This window comes from Coregonus clupeaformis, chromosome 23 (genome assembly GCF_020615455.1).
Source record: "Coregonus clupeaformis isolate EN_2021a chromosome 23, ASM2061545v1, whole genome shotgun sequence".
NCBI lineage: Eukaryota > Metazoa > Chordata > Actinopteri > Salmoniformes > Salmonidae > Coregonus > Coregonus clupeaformis.
The window spans coordinates 12957426-12975479 of NC_059214.1; the positions used below are offsets into that span (position 1 = coordinate 12957426).

The 18054-nt window shown below is 45.3% G+C and overlaps 2 protein-coding genes across 2 annotated transcripts; both read right to left on the reverse strand.

Annotated features, from left to right (window-relative positions):
• Nucleotides 1–698: 698 nt before the first annotated feature.
• LOC121536091 (collagen alpha-3(VI) chain-like) lies at nt 699–15388 on the reverse strand. Its single transcript, XM_041843393.2, has 20 exons — nt 15359–15388; nt 14635–15246; nt 13731–14330; nt 12998–13594; nt 12274–12885; nt 11370–11969; nt 10637–11233; nt 9925–10524; nt 9192–9788; nt 8469–9080; nt 7565–8164; nt 6832–7428; nt 5912–6523; nt 5008–5607; nt 4275–4871; nt 3551–4162; nt 2647–3246; nt 2265–2510; nt 1580–1800; nt 699–884 (listed from the first exon to the last, which is right to left on the reverse strand). The coding sequence occupies exons 2-20, from the start codon at nt 15167–15169 to the stop codon at nt 699–701; spliced, it is 10221 nt and encodes a 3406-aa protein (XP_041699327.2). The 5' UTR covers nt 15170–15246; nt 15359–15388.
• On the reverse strand, nt 15388–18048 carry LOC121536093 (collagen alpha-3(VI) chain-like). Its single transcript, XM_041843395.2, has 4 exons — nt 17721–18048; nt 16997–17608; nt 16093–16692; nt 15388–15956 (listed from the first exon to the last, which is right to left on the reverse strand). Exons 1-4 carry the CDS (start codon nt 17974–17976, stop codon nt 15388–15390), a joined length of 2037 nt encoding a protein of 678 aa, XP_041699329.2. The 5' UTR covers nt 17977–18048.
• Nucleotides 18049–18054: the final 6 nt, after the last annotated feature.

Sequence of the window (18054 nt, forward strand, 5' to 3'; positions counted from 1 at the left end):
ACAACAGAAACGCGGTCTTTGTCTCCTCCCACATTGAGTTTCCCCACTACTCTCTGAACAAAATCACGCATTGCTGGGAATCCATTCCTTGCGCCATCAGAACCATCCACAAGGAATACCACATCCTTTCTGGAGGTGTCATGATCAACTGAGAAAAGAAATAGATTATGTCAATCAGTCTGGTCAAATGTAGGGCTTGTGGTCAAATTATACAGTCGTTTCTAAGAATCAGCTGACATGTTACTAACACTTCCTGACTCTTAATTAACAGTGATGACACATACCTAAAACTGTTGGCGATTCTGGAGTAACGTCAATAACAACTGCCTCCACCGAGGACAGAAGTTGCTGCTGGATGTTTGGAAGGTCAGTGAAGTCAGAGACAGACAGAGCGTAACTGGGATCATGTGATATCCTCTGCAATTCTCTGCTATCAGAACTCCTTGTTCCAATTCCAAAGATCAAGACCCCAAGCTCCTTCAGAGCAGAAGCTGGAGTGTCAACATTGTCAAAGGACCTTCCACCACTCAGCAGAATCAGTAACTGTGGAACACCTTCAAAGCGTCGACTTCCGGAGGAGGCAGTAAAGACATTGTCTCTCACGTACTGGAGAGCTGCTCCAGTGTTGAGAGGTCTCCCACCTTTGTGTCTCAGACCTCTTACAGTGTTGAGAATCTCTCCTTTTGTTGTGTAGGTGTTCAGATAGAATTGGGCAGCTGGATCTCTACTGTACTGGACCACAGCAACGCGATCTTTGTTCTCATCCACACCGAGTGTCTCCACCACTCTTTGAACAAAGTCCCGCATTGCTGGGAATCCACTCCTAGTGCCATCAGATCCATCCAGCAAGAACACGACATCCCTCCTGGGAGCCTGACTCTCAACTAGTGAATGTGAATGTTCAGAAAAAGAGTCATATTAAATGTTGCATTGGTAAGGGAAAAACAGGACAAAGATGCTTCTGTCATATGAAAGTCATCCCTTTCCCTAATCTCAAACAACTGTTCAAAGAAAGTGGCAATGTGTGCATTGGACTGAGTGCTATCATCGAGAACATTCCTACAGAGGTATGAATTGAAACCAACATGAAAGGTCTCAGGTGCATCTACTTAAAATGTCAAAGCTATCAAATACTCCATCCTGATGTAAGAGAGCAAATGGAACTGATCAAAACCATATCTTTCTTACCTAGTATTGTTGGTATTACTGTTGGTGTCATGGTTGTCACCTGTACAATGACAGTGCTTATAGCAGAAAGAAGCTGCTGTTGGACATTGGGGAGGTCAGTAAATTCAGACACGGAAAGAGCATAGCTGGGGTCATAGGATATCTTTTGTAATTCTTTGCTATCAGAGCTCCTTGTTCCAATTCCAAACACCAAGACACCAAGCTCCTTGAGAGCAGACGCTGGTGTATCTACATTGTCAAAGGACCTTCCACCATTCAACAGTATCAGAATCTGTGGAACACCTTCAAGGCGCCTACTTCCGGAGGAGGCAATAAAGACATTGTCCCTGACATACTGGAGAGCTGCCCCAGTGTTGAGGGGTCTACCTCCTTTGTGCCTCAGGCCTCTTACGGTCTCCACAACGTCTTCCTTTGTTGTATAAGTGTTCAGATAGAAGTGGGCCTCTGATTCTCTGCTATACTGGACCACAGAGACTCGATCTCTGTTTTCCTCCACAGTGAGTTTCTCTACCACTCTTTGAACAAAGTCACGCATTGCTGGGAAGCCATTCTTAGTGCCATCAGAACCATCCAGCAGGAATACTACATCCTTTCTGGCAATGCTTTGGTCCACTAAGAGTATCAGAAACAAAACAAAAATATATGTCAACATTGCTTCATGGAACCTGAGACTGAAATATGTGTGTGTTGCTTTAGTTGTCCTGGATAACGCATCAGTTCTTACCTATGACTGTTGGGGTTATGGGTGTAGCCTCAACTTGTACAGTTATGAGTGTGGAGAAAAACTGCTCCTGGACGCTGGGGAGGTCAGTGAATTCAGAAACAGACTGGGAAAAACTAGGATCAGTGGCAATCCTTTCGACCTCTCTGCTGGAATTTCTGGTTCCAATGCCAAAGATCAAGACCCCACTCTTTTTCAGGGCAGAAGCTGGTATGTCAACATTATCACTGGACCTTCCCCCACTCAGAAGTATCAGCATCTGAGGGACGCCCTCTTGGCTTCTGCTTCCTGAGGAGGCAGTAAAGACGTTGTCCCTTACGTATTGGAGGGCTGCCCCAGTGTTAAGGGGGTCTACCTCCTCTGTGCCTCAGACTTCTGACAGTGTCAAGAATGTCCTCCTTGGTGGTGTATGTGTTCAGATAGAAATGAACTTCTTGATCTCTACCGTACTGGACAACAGAAACGCGGTCTTTGTCTCCTCCCACATTGAGTTTCCCCACTACTCTCTGAACAAAATCACGCATTGCTGGGAATCCATTCCTTGCGCCATCAGAACCATCCACAAGGAATACCACATCCTTTCTGGAGGTGTCATGATCAACTGAGAAAAGAAATAGATTATGTCAATCAGTCTGGTCAAATGTAGGGCTTGTGGTCAAATTATACAGTCGTTTCTAAGAATCAGCTGACATGTTACTAACACTTCCTGACTCTTAATTAACAGTGATGACACATACCTAAAACTGTTGGCGATTCTGGAGTAACGTCAATAACAACTGCCTCCACCGAGGACAGAAGTTGCTGCTGGATGTTTGGAAGGTCAGTGAAGTCAGAGACAGACAGAGCGTAACTGGGATCATGTGATATCCTCTGCAATTCTCTGCTATCAGAACTCCTTGTTCCAATTCCAAAGATCAAGACCCCAAGCTCCTTCAGAGCAGAAGCTGGAGTGTCAACATTGTCAAAGGACCTTCCACCACTCAGCAGAATCAGTAACTGTGGAACACCTTCAAAGCGTCGACTTCCGGAGGAGGCAGTAAAGACATTGTCTCTCACGTACTGGAGAGCTGCTCCAGTGTTGAGAGGTCTCCCACCTTTGTGTCTCAGACCTCTTACAGTGTTGAGAATCTCTCCTTTTGTTGTGTAGGTGTTCAGATAGAATTGGGCAGCTGGATCTCTACTGTACTGGACCACAGCAACGCGATCTTTGTTCTCATCCACACCGAGTGTCTCCACCACTCTTTGAACAAAGTCCCGCATTGCTGGGAATCCACTCCTAGTGCCATCAGATCCATCCAGCAAGAACACGACATCCCTCCTGGGAGCCTGACTCTCAACTAGTGAATGTGAATGTTCAGAAAAAGAGTCATATTAAATGTTGCATTGGTAAGGGAAAAACAGGACAAAGATGCTTCTGTCATATGAAAGTCATCCCTTTCCCTAATCTCAAACAACTGTTCAAAGAAAGTGGCAATGTGTGCATTGGACTGAGTGCTATCATCGAGAACATTCCTACAGAGGTATGAATTGAAACCAACATGAAAGGTCTCAGGTGCATCTACTTAAAATGTCAAAGCTATCAAATACTCCATCCTGATGTAAGAGAGCAAATGGAACTGATCAAAACCATATCTTTCTTACCTAGTATTGTTGGTATTACTGTTGGTGTCATGGTTGTCACCTGTACAATGACAGTGCTTATAGCAGAAAGAAGCTGCTGTTGGACATTGGGGAGGTCAGTAAATTCAGACACGGAAAGAGCATAGCTGGGGTCATAGGATATCTTTTGTAATTCTTTGCTATCAGAGCTCCTTGTTCCAATTCCAAACACCAAGACACCAAGCTCCTTGAGAGCAGACGCTGGTGTATCTACATTGTCAAAGGACCTTCCACCATTCAACAGTATCAGAATCTGTGGAACACCTTCAAGGCGCCTACTTCCGGAGGAGGCAATAAAGACATTGTCCCTGACATACTGGAGAGCTGCCCCAGTGTTGAGGGGTCTACCTCCTTTGTGCCTCAGGCCTCTTACGGTCTCCACAACGTCTTCCTTTGTTGTATAAGTGTTCAGATAGAAGTGGGCCTCTGATTCTCTGCTATACTGGACCACAGAGACTCGATCTCTGTTTTCCTCCACAGTGAGTTTCTCTACCACTCTTTGAACAAAGTCACGCATTGCTGGGAAGCCATTCTTAGTGCCATCAGAACCATCCAGCAGGAATACTACATCCTTTCTGGCAATGCTTTGGTCCACTAAGAGTATCAGAAACAAAACAAAAATATATGTCAACATTGCTTCATGGAACCTGAGACTGAAATATGTGTGTGTTGCTTTAGTTGTCCTGGATAACGCATCAGTTCTTACCTATGACTGTTGGGGTTATGGGTGTAGCCTCAACTTGTACAGTTATGAGTGTGGAGAAAAACTGCTCCTGGACGCTGGGGAGGTCAGTGAATTCAGAAACAGACTGGGAAAAACTAGGATCAGTGGCAATCCTTTCGACCTCTCTGCTGGAATTTCTGGTTCCAATGCCAAAGATCAAGACCCCACTCTTTTTCAGGGCAGAAGCTGGTATGTCAACATTATCACTGGACCTTCCCCCACTCAGAAGTATCAGCATCTGAGGGACGCCCTCTTGGCTTCTGCTTCCTGAGGAGGCAGTAAAGACGTTGTCCCTTACGTATTGGAGGGCTGCCCCAGTGTTAAGGGGTCTACCTCCTCTGTGCCTCAGACTTCTGACAGTGTCAAGAATGTCCTCCTTGGTGGTGTATGTGTTCAGATAGAAATGAACTTCTTGATCTCTACCGTACTGGACAACAGAAACGCGGTCTTTGTCTCCTCCCACATTGAGTTTCCCCACTACTCTCTGAACAAAATCACGCATTGCTGGGAATCCATTCCTTGCGCCATCAGAACCATCCACAAGGAATACCACATCCTTTCTGGAGGTGTCATGATCAACTGAGAAAAGAAATAGATTATGTCAATCAGTCTGGTCAAATGTAGGGCTTGTGGTCAAATTATACAGTCGTTTCTAAGAATCAGCTGACATGTTACTAACACTTCCTGACTCTTAATTAACAGTGATGACACATACCTAAAACTGTTGGCGATTCTGGAGTAACGTCAATAACAACTGCCTCCACCGAGGACAGAAGTTGCTGCTGGATGTTTGGAAGGTCAGTGAAGTCAGAGACAGACAGAGCGTAACTGGGATCATGTGATATCCTCTGCAATTCTCTGCTATCAGAACTCCTTGTTCCAATTCCAAAGATCAAGACCCCAAGCTCCTTCAGAGCAGAAGCTGGAGTGTCAACATTGTCAAAGGACCTTCCACCACTCAGCAGAATCAGTAACTGTGGAACACCTTCAAAGCGTCGACTTCCGGAGGAGGCAGTAAAGACATTGTCTCTCACGTACTGGAGAGCTGCTCCAGTGTTGAGAGGTCTCCCACCTTTGTGTCTCAGACCTCTTACAGTGTTGAGAATCTCTCCTTTTGTTGTGTAGGTGTTCAGATAGAATTGGGCAGCTGGATCTCTACTGTACTGGACCACAGCAACGCGATCTTTGTTCTCATCCACACCGAGTGTCTCCACCACTCTTTGAACAAAGTCCCGCATTGCTGGGAATCCACTCCTAGTGCCATCAGATCCATCCAGCAAGAACACGACATCCCTCCTGGGAGCCTGACTCTCAACTAGTGAATGTGAATGTTCAGAAAAAGAGTCATATTAAATGTTGCATTGGTAAGGGAAAAACAGGACAAAGATGCTTCTGTCATATGAAAGTCATCCCTTTCCCTAATCTCAAACAACTGTTCAAAGAAAGTGGCAATGTGTGCATTGGACTGAGTGCTATCATCGAGAACATTCCTACAGAGGTATGAATTGAAACCAACATGAAAGGTCTCAGGTGCATCTACTTAAAATGTCAAAGCTATCAAATACTCCATCCTGATGTAAGAGAGCAAATGGAACTGATCAAAACCATATCTTTCTTACCTAGTATTGTTGGTATTACTGTTGGTGTCATGGTTGTCACCTGTACAATGACAGTGCTTATAGCAGAAAGAAGCTGCTGTTGGACATTGGGGAGGTCAGTAAATTCAGACACGGAAAGAGCATAGCTGGGGTCATAGGATATCTTTTGTAATTCTTTGCTATCAGAGCTCCTTGTTCCAATTCCAAACACCAAGACACCAAGCTCCTTGAGAGCAGACGCTGGTGTATCTACATTGTCAAAGGACCTTCCACCATTCAACAGTATCAGAATCTGTGGAACACCTTCAAGGCGTCTACTTCCGGAGGAGGCAATAAAGACATTGTCCCTGACATACTGGAGAGCTGCCCCAGTGTTGAGGGGTCTACCTCCTTTGTGCCTCAGGCCTCTTACGGTCTCCACAACATCTTCCTTTGTTGTATAAGTGTTCAGATAGAAGTGGGCCTCTGATTCTCTGCTATACTGGACCACAGAGACTCGATCTCTGCTTTCCTCCACAGTGAGTTTCTCTACCACTCTTTGAACAAAGTCACGCATTGCTGGGAAGCCATTCTTAGTGCCATCAGAACCATCCAGCAGGAATACTACATCCTTTCTGGCAATGCTTTGGTCCACTAAGAGTATCAGAAACAAAACAAAAATATATGTCAACATTGCTTCATGGAACCTGAGACTGAAATATGTGTGTGTTTATTTATTTTATTTTTATTTTATTTTTTGGTCATTTAGCAGACGCTCTTATCCAGAGCGACTTACAGGAACAATTAGGGTTAAGTGCCTTGCTCAAGGGCACATCGACAGATTTTTCACCTAGTCGGCTCGGGGATTAGAACCAGCGACCTTTCGGTTACTGGCACAACGCTCTTACCCACTAAGCTACCTGTGTTGCTTTAGTTGTCCTGGATAACGCATCAGTTCTTACCTATGACTGTTGGGGTTATGGGTGTAGCCTCAACTTGTACAGTTATGAGTGTGGAGAAAAACTGCTCCTGGACGCTGGGGAGGTCAGTGAATTCAGAAACAGACTGGGAAAAACTAGGATCAGTGGCAATCCTTTCGACCTCTCTGCTGGAATTTCTGGTTCCAATGCCAAAGATCAAGACCCCACTCTTTTTCAGGGCAGAAGCTGGTATGTCAACATTATCACTGGACCTTCCCCCACTCAGAAGTATCAGCATCTGAGGGACGCCCTCTTGGCTTCTGCTTCCTGAGGAGGCAGTAAAGACGTTGTCCCTTACGTATTGGAGGGCTGCCCCAGTGTTAAGGGGTCTACCTCCTCTGTGCCTCAGACTTCTGACAGTGTCAAGAATGTCCTCCTTGGTGGTGTATGTGTTCAGATAGAAATGAACTTCTTGATCTCTACCGTACTGGACAACAGAAACGCGGTCTTTGTCTCCTCCCACATTGAGTTTCCCCACTACTCTCTGAACAAAATCACGCATTGCTGGGAATCCATTCCTTGCGCCATCAGAACCATCCACAAGGAATACCACATCCTTTCTGGAGGTGTCATGATCAACTGAGAAAAGAAATAGATTATGTCAATCAGTCTGGTCAAATGTAGGGCTTGTGGTCAAATTATACAGTCGTTTCTAAGAATCAGCTGACATGTTACTAACACTTCCTGACTCTTAATTAACAGTGATGACACATACCTAAAACTGTTGGCGATTCTGGAGTAACGTCAATAACAACTGCCTCCACCGAGGACAGAAGTTGCTGCTGGATGTTTGGAAGGTCAGTGAAGTCAGAGACAGACAGAGCGTAACTGGGATCATGTGATATCCTCTGCAATTCTCTGCTATCAGAACTCCTTGTTCCAATTCCAAAGATCAAGACCCCAAGCTCCTTCAGAGCAGAAGCTGGAGTGTCAACATTGTCAAAGGACCTTCCACCACTCAGCAGAATCAGTAACTGTGGAACACCTTCAAAGCGTCGACTTCCGGAGGAGGCAGTAAAGACATTGTCTCTCACGTACTGGAGAGCTGCTCCAGTGTTGAGAGGTCTCCCACCTTTGTGTCTCAGACCTCTTACAGTGTTGAGAATCTCTCCTTTTGTTGTGTAGGTGTTCAGATAGAATTGGGCAGCTGGATCTCTACTGTACTGGACCACAGCAACGCGATCTTTGTTCTCATCCACACCGAGTGTCTCCACCACTCTTTGAACAAAGTCCCGCATTGCTGGGAATCCACTCCTAGTGCCATCAGATCCATCCAGCAAGAACACGACATCCCTCCTGGGAGCCTGACTCTCAACTAGTGAATGTGAATGTTCAGAAAAAGAGTCATATTAAATGTTGCATTGGTAAGGGAAAAACAGGACAAAGATGCTTCTGTCATATGAAAGTCATCCCTTTCCCTAATCTCAAACAACTGTTCAAAGAAAGTGGCAATGTGTGCATTGGACTGAGCGCTATCATCGAGAACATTCCTACAGAGGTATGAATTGAAACCAACATGAAAGGTCTCAGGTGCATCTACTTAAAATGTCAAAGCTATCAAATACTCCATCCTGATGTAAGAGAGCAAATGGAACTGATCAAAACCATATCTTTCTTACCTAGTATTGTTGGTATTACTGTTGGTGTCATGGTTGTCACCTGTACAATGACAGTGCTTATAGCAGAAATAAGCTGCTGTTGGACATTGGGGAGGTCAGTAAATTCAGACACGGAAAGAGCATAGCTGGGGTCATAGGATATCTTTTGTAATTCTCTGCTATCAGAGCTCCTTGTTCCAATTCCAAACACCAAGACACCAAGCTCCTTGAGAGCAGACGCTGGTGTATCTACATTGTCAAAGGACCTTCCACCATTCAAAAGTATCAGAATCTGTGGAACACCTTCAAGGCGCCTACTTCCGGAGGAGGCAATAAAGACATTGTCCCTGACATACTGGAGAGCTGCCCCAGTGTTGAGGGGTCTCCCTCCTTTGTGCCTCAGGCCTCTTACGGTCTCCATAACGTCTTCCTTTGTTGTATAAGTGTTCAGATAGAAGTGGGCCTCTGATTCTCTGCTATACTGGACCACAGAGACTCGATCTCTGTTTTCCTCCACAGTGAGTTTCTCTACCACTCTTTGAACAAAGTCACGCATTGCTGGGAAGCCATTCTTAGTGCCATCAGAACCATCCAGCAGGAATACTACATCCTTTCTGGCAATGCTTTGGTCCACTAAGAGTATCAGAAACAAAACAAAAATATATGTCAACATTGCTTCATGGAACCTGAGACTGAAATATGTGTGTGTTGCTTTAGTTGTCCTGGATAACGATCAGTTCTTACCTATGACTGTTGGGGTTATGGGTGTAGCCTCAACTTTTACAGTTATGAGTGTGGAGAAAAACTGCTCCTGGATGCTGGGGAGGTCAGTGAATTCAGAAACAGACTGGGAAAAACTAGGATCAGTGGCAATCCTTTGAACCTCTCTGCTGGAATTTCTGGTTCCAATGCCAAAGATCAAGACCCCACTCTTTTTCAGGGCAGAAGCTGGTATGTCAACATTATCACTGGACCTTCCCCCACTCAGAAGTATCAGCATCTGAGGGACGCCCTCTTGGCTTCTGCTTCCTGAGGAGGCAGTAAAGACGTTGTCCCTTACGTATTGGAGGGCTGCCCCAGTGTTAAGGGGTCTACCTCCTCTGTGCCTCAGACTTCTGACAGTGTCAAGAATGTCCTCCTTGGTGGTGTATGTGTTCAGATAGAAATGAACTTCTTGATCTCTACCGTACTGGACAACAGAAACGCGGTCTTTGTCTCCTCCCACATTGAGTTTCCCCACTACTCTCTGAACAAAATCACGCATTGCTGGGAATCCATTCCTTGCGCCATCAGAACCATCCACAAGGAATACCACATCCTTTCTGGAGGTGTCATGATCAACTGAGAAAAGAAATAGATTATGTCAATCAGTCTGGTCAAATGTAGGGCTTGTGGTCAAATTATACAGTCGTTTCTAAGAATCAGCTGACATGTTACTAACACTTCCTGACTCTTAATTAACAGTGATGACACATACCTAAAACTGTTGGCGATTCTGGAGTAACGTCAATAACAACTGCCTCCACCGAGGACAGAAGTTGCTGCTGGATGTTTGGAAGGTCAGTGAAGTCAGAGACAGACAGAGCGTAACTGGGATCATGTGATATCCTCTGCAATTCTCTGCTATCAGAACTCCTTGTTCCAATTCCAAAGATCAAGACCCCAAGCTCCTTCAGAGCAGAAGCTGGAGTGTCAACATTGTCAAAGGACCTTCCACCACTCAACAGTATCAGAATCTGTGGAACACCTTCAAGGCGCCTACTTCCGGAGGAGGCAGTAAAGACATTGTCCCTGACATACTGGAGAGCTGCCCCAGTGTTGAGGGGTCTCCCTCCTTTGTGCCTCAGGCCTCTTACGGTCTCCACAACGTCTTCCTTTGTTGTATGAGTGTTCAGATAGAAGTGGGCCTCTGATTCTCTGCTATACTGGACCACAGAGACTCGATCTCTGTTTTCCTCCACAGTGAGTTTCTCTACCACTCTTTGAACAAAGTCACGCATTGCTGGGAAGCCATTCTTAGTGCCATCAGAACCATCCAGCAGGAATACTACATCCTTTCTGGCAATGCTTTGGTCCACTAAGAGTATCAGAAACAAAACAAATATATATGTCAACATTGCTTCATGGAACCTGAGACTGAAATATGTGTGTGTTGCTTTAGTTGTCCTGGATAACGCATCAGTTCTTACCTATGACTGTTGGGGTTATGGGTGTAGCCTCAACTTTTACAGTTATGAGTGTGGAGAAAAACTGCTCATGGATGCTGGGGAGGTCAGTGAATTCAGAAACAGACTGGGAAAAACTAGGATCAGTGGCAATCCTTTGAACCTCTCTGCTGGAATTTCTGGTTCCAATGCCAAAGATCAAGACCCCACTCTTTTTCAGGGCAGAAGCAGGTATGTCAACATTATCACTGGACCTACCCCCACTCAGAAGTATCAGCATCTGAGGGACGCCCTCTTGGCTTCTGCTTCCTGAGGAGGCAGTAAAGACGTTGTCCCTTACATATTGGAGGGCTGCCCCAGTGTTAAGGGGTCTACCTCCTCTGTGCCTCAGACTTCTGACAGTGTCAAGAATGTCCTCCTTGGTGGTGTATGTGTTCAGATAGAAATGAACTTCTTGATCTCTACCGTACTGGACAACAGAAACACGGTCTTTGTCTCCTCCCACATTGAGTTTCCCCACTACTCTCTGAACAAAATCACGCATTGCTGGGAATCCATTCCTTGCGCCATCAGAACCATCCACAAGGAATACCACATCCTTTCTGGAGGTGTCATGATCAACTGAGAAAAGAAATAGATTATGTCAATCAGACTGGTCAAATGTAGGGCTTGTGGTCAAATTATACAGTCGTTTCTAAGAATCAGCTGACATGTTACTAACACTTCCTGACTCTTAATTAACAGTGATGACACATACCTAAAACTGTTGGCGATTCTGGAGTAACGTCAATAACAACTGCCTCCACCGAGGACAGAAGTTGCTGCTGGATGTTTGGAAGGTCAGTGAAGTCAGAGACAGACAGAGCGTAACTGGGATCATGTGATATCCTCTGCAATTCTCTGCTATCAGAACTCCTTGTTCCAATTCCAAAGATCAAGACCCCAAGCTCCTTCAGAGCAGAAGCTGGATTGTCAACATTGTCAAAGGACCTTCCACCACTCAGCAGAATCAGTAACTGTGGAACACCTTCAAAGCGTCGACTTCCGGAGGAGGCAGTAAAGACATTGTCTCTCACGTACTGGAGAGCTGCTCCAGTGTTGAGAGGTCTCCCACCTTTGTGTCTCAGACCTCTTACAGTGTTGAGAATCTCTCCTTTTGTTGTGTAGGTGTTCAGATAGAATTGGGCAGCTGGATCTCTACTGTACTGGACCACAGCAACGCGATCTTTGTTCTCATCCACACCGAGTGTCTCCACCACTCTTTGAACAAAGTCCCGCATTGCTGGGAATCCACTCCTAGTGCCATCAGATCCATCCAGCAAGAACACGACATCCCTCCTGGGAGCCTGACTCTCAACTAGTGAATGTGAATGTTCAGAAAAAGAGTCATATTAAATGTTGCATTGGTATGGGAAAAACAGGACAAAGATGCTTCTGTCATATGAAAGTCATCCCTTTCCCTAATCTCAAACAACTGTTCAAAGAAAGTGGCAATGTGTGCATTGGACTGAGTGCTATCATAGAGAACATTCCTACAGAGGTATGAAATGAAACCAACATGAAAGGTCTCAGGTGCATCTACTTAAAATGTCAAAGCTATCAAATACTCCATCCTGATGTAAGAGAGCAAATGGAACTGATCAAAACCATATCTTTCTTACCTAGTATTGTTGGTATTACTGTTGGTGTCATGGTTGTCACCTGTACAATGACAGTGCTTATAGCAGAAATAAGCTGCTGTTGGACATTGGGGAGGTCAGTAAATTCAGACACGGAAAGAGCATAGCTGGGGTCATAGGATATCTTTTGTAATTCTCTGCTATCAGAGCTCCTTGTTCCAATTCCAAACACCAAGACACCAAGCTCCTTGAGAGCAGACGCTGGTGTATCTACATTGTCAAAGGACCTTCCACCATTCAAAAGTATCAGAATCTGTGGAACACCTTCAAGGCGCCTACTTCCGGAGGAGGCAATAAAGACATTGTCCCTGACATACTGGAGAGCTGCCCCAGTGTTGAGGGGTCTCCCTCCTTTGTGCCTCAGGCCTCTTACGGTCTCCATAACGTCTTCCTTTGTTGTATAAGTGTTCAGATAGAAGTGGGCCTCTGATTCTCTGCTATACTGGACCACAGAGACTCGATCTCTGTTTTCCTCCACAGTGAGTTTCTCTACCACTCTTTGAACAAAGTCACGCATTGCTGGGAAGCCATTCTTAGTGCCATCAGAACCATCCAGCAGGAATACTACATCCTTTCTGGCAATGCTTTGGTCCACTAAGAGTATCAGAAACAAAACAAAAATATATGTCAACATTGCTTCATGGAACCTGAGACTGAAATATGTGTGTGTTGCTTTAGTTGTCCTGGATAACGCATCAGTTCTTACCTATGACTGTTGGGGTTATGGGTGTAGCCTCAACTTTTACAGTTATGAGTGTGGAGAAAAACTGCTCCTGGATGCTGGGGAGGTCAGTGAATTCAGAAACAGACTGGGAAAAACTAGGATCAGTGGCAATCCTTTGAACCTCTCTGCTGGAATTTCTGGTTCCAATGCCAAAGATCAAGACCCCACTCTTTTTCAGGGCAGAAGCTGGTATGTCAACATTATCACTGGACCTTCCCCCACTCAGAAGTATCAGCATCTGAGGGACGCCCTCTTGGCTTCTGCTTCCTGAGGAGGCAGTAAAGACGTTGTCCCTTACGTATTGGAGGGCTGCCCCAGTGTTAAGGGGTCTACCTCCTCTGTGCCTCAGACTTCTGACAGTGTCAAGAATGTCCTCCTTGGTGGTGTATGTGTTCAGATAGAAATGAACTTCTTGATCTCTACCGTACTGGACAACAGAAACACGGTCTTTGTCTCCTCCCACATTGAGTTTCCCCACTACTCTCTGAACAAAATCACGCATTGCTGGGAATCCATTCCTTGCGCCATCAGAACCATCCACAAGGAATACCACATCCTTTCTGGAGGTGTCATGATCAACTGAGAAAAGAAATAGATTATGTCAATCAGACTGGTCAAATGTAGGGCTTGTGGTCAAATTATACAGTCGTTTCTAAGAATCAGCTGACATGTTACTAACACTTCCTGACTCTTAATTAACAGTGATGACACATACCTAAAACTGTTGGCGATTCTGGAGTAACGTCAATAACAACTGCCTCCACCGAGGACAGAAGTTGCTGCTGGATGTTTGGAAGGTCAGTGAAGTCAGAGACAGACAGAGCGTAACTGGGATCATGTGATATCCTCTGCAATTCTCTGCTATCAGAACTCCTTGTTCCAATTCCAAAGATCAAGACCCCAAGCTCCTTCAGAGCAGAAGCTGGAGTGTCAACATTGTCAAAGGACCTTCCACCACTCAGCAGAATCAGTAACTGTGGAACACCTTCAAAGCGTCGACTTCCGGAGGATGCAGTAAAGACATTGTCTCTCACGTACTGGAGAGCTGCTCCAGTGTTGAGAGGTCTCCCACCTTTGTGTCTCAGACCTCTTACAGTGTTGAGAATCTCTCCTTTTGTTGTGTAGGTGTTCAGATAGAATTGGGCAGCTGGATCTCTACTGTACTGGACCACAGCAACGCGATCTTTGTTCTCATCCACACCGAGTGTCTCCACCACTCTTTGAACAAAGTCCCGCATTGCTGGGAATCCACTCCTAGTGCCATCAGATCCATCCAGCAAGAACACGACATCCCTCCTGGGAGCCTGACTCTCAACTAGTGAATGTGAATGTTCAGAAAAAGAGTCATATTAAATGTTGCATTGGTAAGGGAAAAACAGGACAAAGATGCTTCTGTCATATGAAAGTCATCCCTTTCCCTAATCTCAAACAACTGTTCAAAGAAAGTGGCAATGTGTGCATTGGACTGAGTGCTATCATCGAGAACATTCCTACAGAGGTATGAATTGAAACCAACATGAAAGGTCTCAGGTGCATCTACTTAAAATGTCAAAGCTATCAAATACTCCATCCTGATGTAAGAGAGCAAATGGAACTGATCAAAACCATATCTTTCTTACCTAGTATTGTTGGTATTACTGTTGGTGTCATGGTTGTCACCTGTACAATGACAGTGCTTATAGCAGAAAGAAGCTGCTGTTGGACATTGGGGAGGTCAGTAAATTCAGACACGGAAAGAGCATAGCTGGGGTCATAGGATATCTTTTGTAATTCTCTGCTATCAGAGCTCCTTGTTCCAATTCCAAACACCAAGACACCAAGCTCCTTGAGAGCAGACGCTGGTGTATCTACATTGTCAAAGGACCTTCCACCATTCAACAGTATCAGAATCTGTGGAACACCTTCAAGGCGCCTACTTCCGGAGGAGGCAATAAAGACATTGTCCCTGACATACTGGAGAGCTGCCCCAGTGTTGAGGGGTCTCCCTCCTTTGTGCCTCAGGCCTCTTACGGTCTCCACAACGTCTTCCTTTGTTGTATAAGTGTTCAGATAGAAGTGGGCCTCTGATTCTCTGCTATACTGGACCACAGAGACTCGATCTCTGTTTTCCTCCACAGTGAGTTTCTCTACCACTCTTTGAACAAAGTCACGCATTGCTGGGAAGCCATTCTTAGTGCCATCAGAACCATCCAGCAGGAATACTACATCCTTTCTGGCAATGCTTTGGTCCACTAAGAGTATCAGAAACAAAACAAATATATATGTCAACATTGCTTCATGGAACCTGAGACTGAAATATGTGTGTGTTGCTTTAGTTGTCCTGGATAACGCATCAGTTCTTACCTATGACTGTTGGGGTTATGGGTGTAGCCTCAACTTTGTACAGTTATGAGTGTGGAGAAAAACTGCTCCTGGATGCTGGGGAGGTCAGTGAATTCAGAAACAGACTGGGAAAAACTAGGATCAGTGGCAATCCTTTGAACCTCTCTGCTGGAATTTCTGGTTCCAATGCCAAAGATCAAGACCCCACTCTTTTTCAGGGCAGAAGCAGGTATGTCAACATTATCACTGGACCTTCCCCCACTCAGAAGTATCAGCATCTGAGGGACGCCCTCTTGGCTTCTGCTTCCTGAGGAGGCAGTAAAGACGTTGTCCCTTACGTATTGGAGGGCTGCCCCAGTGTTAAGGGGTCTACCTCCTCTGTGCCTCAGACTTCTGACAGTGTCAAGAATGTCCTCCTTGGTGGTGTATGTGTTCAGATAGAAATTAACTTCTTGATCTCTACCGTACTGGACAACAGAAACGCGGTCTTTGTCTCCTCCCACATTGAGTTTCCCCACTACTCTCTGAACAAAATCACGCATTGCTGGGAATCCATTCCTTGCGCCATCAGAACCATCCACAAGAAATACCACATCCTTTCTGGAGGTGTCATGATCAACTGAGAAAAGAAATAGATTATGTCAATCAGACTGGTCAAATGTAGGGCTTGTGGTCAAATTATACAGTCGTTTCTAAGAATCAGCTGACATGTTACTAACACTTCCTGACTCTTAATTAACAGTGATGACACATACCTAAAACTGTTGGCGATTCTGGAGTAACGTCAATAACAACTGCCTCCACCGAGGACAGAAGTTGCTGCTGGATGTTTGGAAGGTCAGTGAAGTCAGAGACAGACAGAGCGTAACTGGGATCATGTGATATCCTCTGCAATTCTCTGCTATCAGAACTCCTTGTTCCAATTCCAAAGATCAAGACCCCAAGCTCCTTCAGAGCAGAAGCTGGAGTGTCAACATTGTCAAAGGACCTTCCACCACTCAGCAGAATCAGTAACTGTGGAACACCTTCAAAGCGTCGACTTCCGGAGGAGGCAGTAAAGACATTGTCTCTCACGTACTGGAGAGCTGCTCCAGTGTTGAGAGGTCTCCCACCTTTGTGTCTCAGACCTCTTACAGTGTTGAGAATCTCTCCTTTTGTTGTGTAGGTGTTCAGATAGAATTGGGCAGCTGGATCTCTACTGTACTGGACCACAGCAACGCGATCTTTGTTCTCATCCACACCGAGTGTCTCCACCACTCTTTGAACAAAGTCCCGCATTGCTGGGAATCCACTCCTAGTGCCATCAGATCCATCCAGCAAGAACACGACATCCCTCCTGGGAGCCTGACTCTCAACTAGTGAATGTGAATGTTCAGAAAAAGAGTCATATTAAATGTTGCATTGGTATGGGAAAAACAGGACAAAGATGCTTCTGTCATATGAAAGTCATCCCTTTCCCTAATCTCAAACAACTGTTCAAAGAAAGTGGCAATGTGTGCATTGGACTGAGTGCTATCATAGAGAACATTCCTACAGAGGTATGAAATGAAACCAACATGAAAGGTCTCAGGTGCATCTACTTAAAATGTCAAAGCTATCAAATACTCCATCCTGATGTAAGAGAGCAAATGGAACTGATCAAAACCATATCTTTCTTACCTAGTATTGTTGGTATTACTGTTGGTGTCATGGTTGTCACCTGTACAATGACAGTGCTTATAGCAGAAATAAGCTGCTGTTGGACATTGGGGAGGTCAGTAAATTCAGACACGGAAAGAGCATAGCTGGGGTCATAGGATATCTTTTGTAATTCTCTGCTATCAGAGCTCCTTGTTCCAATTCCAAACACCAAGACACCAAGCTCCTTGAGAGCAGACGCTGGTGTATCTACATTGTCAAAGGACCTTCCACCATTCAAAAGTATCAGAATCTGTGGAACACCTTCAAGGCGCCTACTTCCGGAGGAGGCAATAAAGACATTGTCCCTGACATACTGGAGAGCTGCCCCAGTGTTGAGGGGTCTCCCTCCTTTGTGCCTCAGGCCTCTTACGGTCTCCATAACGTCTTCCTTTGTTGTATAAGTGTTCAGATAGAAGTGGGCCTCTGATTCTCTGCTATACTGGACCACAGAGACTCGATCTCTGTTTTCCTCCACAGTGAGTTTCTCTACCACTCTTTGAACAAAGTCACGCATTGCTGGGAAGCCATTCTTAGTGCCATCAGAACCATCCAGCAGGAATACTACATCCTTTCTGGCAATGCTTTGGTCCACTAAGAGTATCAGAAACAAAACAAAAATATATGTCAACATTGCTTCATGGAACCTGAGACTGAAATATGTGTGTGTTGCTTTAGTTGTCCTGGATAACGCATCAGTTCTTACCTATGACTGTTGGGGTTATGGGTGTAGCCTCAACTTTTACAGTTATGAGTGTGGAGAAAAACTGCTCCTGGATGCTGGGGAGGTCAGTGAATTCAGAAACAGACTGGGAAAAACTAGGATCAGTGGCAATCCTTTGAACCTCTCTGCTGGAATTTCTGGTTCCAATGCCAAAGATCAAGACCCCACTCTTTTTCAGGGCAGAAGCTGGTATGTCAACATTATCACTGGACCTTCCCCCACTCAGAAGTATCAGCATCTGAGGGACGCCCTCTTGGCTTCTGCTTCCTGAGGAGGCAGTAAAGACGTTGTCCCTTACGTATTGGAGGGCTGCCCC

Excerpts from the sequence above, each read along its gene's own strand:
- LOC121536091 (XM_041843393.2), bottom strand. The coding sequence starts at position 15,169 with ATGCGTGACTTTGTTCAAAGAGTGGTAGAGAAACTCACTGTGGAGGAA. Across the intron at positions 11,970-12,273 it reads AGTAATACCAACAATACTAG|TTGAGAGTCAGGCTCCCAGG; the intron begins GTAAGAAAGATA and ends CACATTCACTAG. Across the intron at positions 5,608-5,911 it reads AGTAATACCAACAATACTAG|TTGAGAGTCAGGCTCCCAGG; the intron begins GTAAGAAAGATA and ends CACATTCACTAG.
- LOC121536093 (XM_041843395.2), bottom strand. The coding sequence starts at position 17,976 with ATGCTGATACTTCTGAGTGGGGGAAGGTCCAGTGATAATGTTGACATA. Across the intron at positions 17,609-17,720 it reads CATAACCCCAACAGTCATAG|TGGACCAAAGCATTGCCAGA; the intron begins GTAAGAACTGAT and ends TGATACTCTTAG. Across the intron at positions 15,957-16,092 it reads AGAATCGCCAACAGTTTTAG|TTGATCATGACACCTCCAGA; the intron begins GTATGTGTCATC and ends TTCTTTTCTCAG.